This window comes from Lucilia cuprina, chromosome 6 (assembly GCF_022045245.1).
Source record: "Lucilia cuprina isolate Lc7/37 chromosome 6, ASM2204524v1, whole genome shotgun sequence".
NCBI lineage: Eukaryota > Metazoa > Arthropoda > Insecta > Diptera > Calliphoridae > Lucilia > Lucilia cuprina.
This window is the reverse complement of record NC_060954.1, coordinates 48,970,789-48,976,367: the sequence shown is the minus strand read 5'-3', so window position 1 is coordinate 48,976,367 and position 5,579 is coordinate 48,970,789. Positions and strand designations below refer to the sequence as shown.

General features: G+C 30.8%; 1 protein-coding gene across 1 annotated transcript in view; it reads left to right on the top strand.

Moving 5' to 3' along the window:
- LOC124420641 (myb-like protein Q) overlaps window positions 1-5,350 on the top strand; it is a 17,938-nt gene extending 12,588 nt beyond the window's left edge. The window contains exons 2-3 of the mRNA XM_046954149.1: window positions 4,168-5,007; window positions 5,156-5,350. Coding sequence (XP_046810105.1) covers window positions 4,168-5,007; window positions 5,156-5,335 — 1,020 coding nt within the window. The 3' untranslated portion in view covers window positions 5,336-5,350. The remainder of the gene's footprint in view (window positions 1-4,167; window positions 5,008-5,155) is intronic.
- The last annotated feature ends 229 nt before the right edge of the window (window positions 5,351-5,579 follow it).

The following is a 5,579-nucleotide window of genomic DNA, read 5'->3' as shown; positions in this document are numbered from 1 at the left end:
GTTCTAGTTCAGTTCTAGTTCAGTTCTAGTTCAGTTCTAGTTCAGTTCTAGTTCAGTTCTAGTTCAGTTCTAGTTCTGTTCTAGTTCAGTTCTAGTTCATTTCTAGTTTAGTTCTAGTTCAGTTCTAGTTCAGTTCTAGTTTAGTTCTAGTTCAGTTCTAGTTTAGTTCTGATTCAGTTCTAGTTCTGTTCTAGTTCATCCAACATAAAATTGAATACATTATGCAAAATATTGCGTTACTTTTGTTGATGAAATATTAGATTTCAAATCCAGTCAAACTTTTAATAATTTGTTTGATAAATCTTAAAAAGTAACAGCGGAAACAATTTTAATTAAAGTTTATTTTGAAAAATACCAATCAATAAATATTAGAAAAAAATCGAAAAATAAGAAACAAGTTAAAAAATAATATATATTACAAAAAGGTCGGATGGTCGACTGTTTGGTTGATTTCTTCTTTTTTTTTTGTCCCAAAAAGTCTAAAGAAATTAATAAGGAAACAATTTGTTAAGCAAAAACAGTTTAATTTCTCTAAAGAAAAGAAAAAAAACAGAGAAAACTTACAAATTTTAGGCAAAAAAAGGAGTAAAAGGAAGTAAACCTTCTAAAACCTTGGTGGAGAAAAAGAGATAAAGTGGCAAAACAAAGCAAAGCAAAAAAAAAGGTTGATGGCGATTTTTATTTAAAAAAGTTTAAGTTAGAAAAAACCTGCCAAGTTCTAGAATTACTGAAAATAAATATGAAAATTGTTTGTTAAAGAAAAAAAATCGTGTTGGCAACTGTTAACTAACTGAACATCATATTTGAAATCGAAACCAACAAAGTAGAAACTACCAATCCAAACTCTATGACTAACACAATTTTTCTTCTATCAAAGAAAGTTTGTATTTTTTTTTATAAAACTTTATATAAAACTAACATTTTATTAAAATATAACAACTACAACATTGCACGAATGAAAAAAGAAGAAAAAAAACATTATCAACAAATATAGATAAATGAAATATGAAAAAAATGAACACGGAAAAAATCGTGTTTAATCTCTAGTAGAAATATAAAAAAATGAGCAACTTTACTAATGATATAAAAAATATATAGAAAATTTTATAGAAAAAACTTGTTAAGTAGAAATCTTTATTGTGGGGTTTGGTGTTTGTTGGCTTAAAGTTGAATATAATAAATATAGTATTGGCTGGCATTGCCAACATCATCTTCATCAGCAACACAGACAGATAGAATTACATGAGAGTTGAAATCAATGAAGTAAAACAAGGGTTTCATTTTGTTTCTCCATTTCCAATACGCTCGTTCTTAACTCTCAAAACAAATTTACAGGAAAAAAACGGAAAAAAATCTATATTTTTTATATATAAATAATAAAATGGCAAAAAAATAAAATATAGATTTGTAACTATAGTCGTTTGAAACAATTGAATTATTTTTATGTAACCTTAGATTTTTATTTAAATGATGAAATGCTGCTGATGCTGGGAAAAAGAAACAAAGAAAGAAGTTTAAAAAAAAACTTTTTTAAACTTTTTATAAAACCTTTTTCCTTCCTTCGGACGGGAAACAAAGGTGAAGATTATTAACATCAAGTTTTGTTAGATATTTTGCAATAAATTTGAATTTATATTGTAATTAAAAATGATAAACTTTCAATTGAACTTAAAAAAATCTGTCACAAAAGAAAATAATAAATAGGATAGAAAACAATTAACAGAAATTCAAACGTTATTGATATTGCAACTAATCATAAGTAAACAATTTAACTATTGCACCAATATCATCAAGTTCAGCTTAAGTTGTTCAGTTTTGTGCAAGTTCTGTTCTAGTTATTTTCAATTCAGTTCAAAAATACAACTGATCTTGATCTGAAACAACAGAAATTAAACAGAACTGGAACAGAACTGGAACAGAACTGGAACAGAACTAGAACAGAACTAGAACAGAACTAGAACAGAACTAGAACAGAACTAGAACAGAACTAGAACAGAACTAGAACAGAACTAAAACAGAACTAGAACAGAACTAGAACAGAATTAGAATAGAACTAGAACTGAACTAGAATTGAACTAGAACAGAACTAGAATAGAACTAAAACAGAACTAGAACAGAACTAGAACTGAACTAGAACAGAACTAGAACAGAACTAGAACAGAACAGAACTAGAACAGAACTAGAACAGAACTAGAACAGAACTAGAACAGAACTAGAAAAGAACTAGAAAAGAACTAGAACAGAACTAGAACAGACGTATTTATTCAATCATAGAACTGAACTAGAACTGACGTATTTATTCAATCATAGAACTGAACTAGAACTGAACTAGAACTGAACTAGAACTGAACTAGAACTGAACTAGAACTGAACTAGAACTGAACTAGAACTGAACTAGAACTGAACTAGAACTGAACTAGAACTGAACTAGAACTGAACTAGAACTGAACTAGAACTGAACTAGAACTGAACTAGAATTGAACTAGAATTGAACTAGAACTGAACTAGAACTGAACTAGAACTGAACTAGAACTGAACTAGAACTGAACTCGAACTGAACTAGAACTGAACTAGAACTAAACTATAACTGCACTAGATCTGCACTAAAATTGAATTAGAACTGAACTAAAACTGAACTAGAACTGAACTAGAACTGAACTAGAACTGAACTAGAACTGAACTAGAACTGAACTAGAACTGAACTAGAACTGAACTAGAACTGAACTAGAACTGTACTATAACTGAACTAGAATTAAACTACAACTGAACTACAACTGAACTAAAACTGAACTGAAACTGAACTAGAACTGAACTAAAACTGATTTAGAACTAAACTAGTACTGAACTAGACATATAAATGACGCCCTGACATATAAATTTTCAGTAAGAAAACAATTTTAACGTATTTATTCAACCATAATATAATAAAAGCACTAATTGAATTCTATTAAAACTGACAACCTAAAACTTTTGAAATGGTGTAGTATTCACTATTATGGACTTTGTGTTAAAACGCGAAAAAGGAACAAAAAAAATGCTTGACGTATAATTTAGTATATACAAAAAGTTTTAAACCTTTGTTGGTTGTTTTACATCATTTACTTATTTTAATTAGAGAACAAAAAGAAAAATTATAAAAAGGACCTTTTTCTCCGTTTTTTTTTTCTGTACTCAAACCCCTCCTCCCTCAACCCTATAAACACTTTATATGTAAATTTTTTCTAACGAGTTTAAATTTTATATTTTTTTCACGTTAATTTTTTTTTTGTTCCTTAAATGAGGACCAATTTTTTGTGTAAATGGTTTATATACTTGTTCTTAAGCAAAAAATTAAGAAAACATCAAGTTTTTCTGAGAATTCTCATTAATTTCTTATATACTAACTAAAAAAAATAATAAAAGGAAAGGAGAGTGTAAGAAAAAAATTACAATCCTTTCAAAGTATGTATTGTATATAAAAGAAAACAAAATATATACATATAAATTAAAATAAGAAAAAAAGTGAACTCATCATCTGACAGCTTAAAAAAATGAAGAAAAAGTGGAAATCTTAAAAGTGTTTTTTTTATGTTCTACATAATAATGATTCCTTTTGCTTCTTATTATGACAACAAGGACAACGGCGAGTATATATGCAAGAGATAAGACAAGAGGAGAAAACAGAATGATACTGATGACCGCACCAGTTTTATAACACCCAACCAACAACGCCGTTCGTTAAAAAACCCCCCACGAACTCTTTCCTATTAAATAATTTTGTTCCTTTTTTTTGTATACATATCTTACGAACCTTAACTGATTGTTGTTGATATACAATTATAAATGTAGTCCTTACTTGTATTTACCAATAGTTATCATCATTTGATATTGCAATATTCATCCACACCTTGATTTAAACATCCCTTTCGAGGAATAATTATAAAAAAATGAAATAAAAACCAAAATCACGCTGGAAAATAAACTTCTCATTTTCATTATCGGCCACAAATATACACACATATACATACATATATACACAATTATCTCTTTTGCTGTTCAATAAGTCAGTTTTAATTAAAGTTATTTTTCTTTAAAAACCTTTTTAGCATTAAGAAATTTTTTAATAATTTGAACTAAATAACACAAAAAAAAACTCCATTAATTTTCATAAACTTTGTCTACTTTTAGGGTCTTTTACGCACCGCTGAACAGTTAAAAATTAAAGGTCTTTGTGAGACAGCAGAAAATGCCGATGATCTGAACGATACGGCCACAGCAACAATAACAGTATCTGAGAATATACAGCAAGCTGTCGTTGGTAATATTGTCAATGCTACAGTAGTACCCGGTCAGCAATCACCACCTATACCCCACCAACAACATCAGCAGCCACAACAGCAAACGCCACAGCAGCAGCAACAACAACAACAGCAGCAGCATCAACACCAGCAACAACAATTAACCACAACCGCCGTTTTAAGTCCGGGAAGTGCTCAGCAATTAGCCGCCACAGGACAATTGGTAACATCAACACCTGCCACAACACCCCAGCAACAGCAGCAACAACAACGAAAATCCCGCGTACGCAAACGTTCCAAATCTCCCGATTTACAATTGCAACAGCAGCAACAACACCATCAACAGCAACAAAATCAACAGCATCCACAGGCAATATTAATACAAAATCAAAATCAAGCTGCTATTGTTAGTCTACAACAGACATCGGCTGGTAATTATATACCCGTATCGGGAGTACAAACGGTAACCACCAGTGTAGCGGGTGGACCACAGCAGCAACAGACCACTATTGTAACAGCGGACGATTCTGATTCGGATAAACCGTCCCTGCAAAAGATTTGTAAAACTGAAGCATCATCCGCTTCACCGGCGTCCACTTCATCGGCATCGGCATCAAATAATGCTGGTGGCGTAACTGCGGTCACAGCATCGGGCACAGCGATCGTAACACAAATTGTAGTAGCAAGAGACGGAAAAGATAAAAATATGACTAGTTTAGGCATGGGAATGGTAAGTGATTCCACTTCGTTGGAATCTGATTTCGGTTGAAATTGTTAAAAAAATGTATTATTTTTTGTTTTTTTTTTTTGTTTCGTTGTGTTTGTAAGTTTCTTTTAAGAAATTTTGTGTTAAATTTTGAATTTTATTTTTATTATAGAATGGTGGCATTCTAGGAGTCCCTATGGGCTTTTTAGATTTTGCCCCCGAACCACCGGCACCATCGGCAACGCCAGTTACGGTTACAGAACACGTTGATTTATCCTGTAACCCAAGTACGGATACCAGAGATTTATCAAGTGAGTTATTGGTACTTTGTTTTTTTTGTATTTTATTTTAAAATAAAATTATGGAAATGTTAAATATTTCTGTCAGTGAGTTTTAAATTCTGTGTATATAATCTGGACTACAGCATAGTTAGTAGTCTAATCTGAAGTCTATTGTCTAGTCTATATTCTAGTATATAGCCTATATTTTAGTATATAGTCTAGTCTATAGTCTAGTCTATAGTCTAGTCCATAGTCTAGTCCATAGTCTAGTCTATAGTCTAGTCTATAGTCTAGTCTATAGTCTAGTCTATAGTC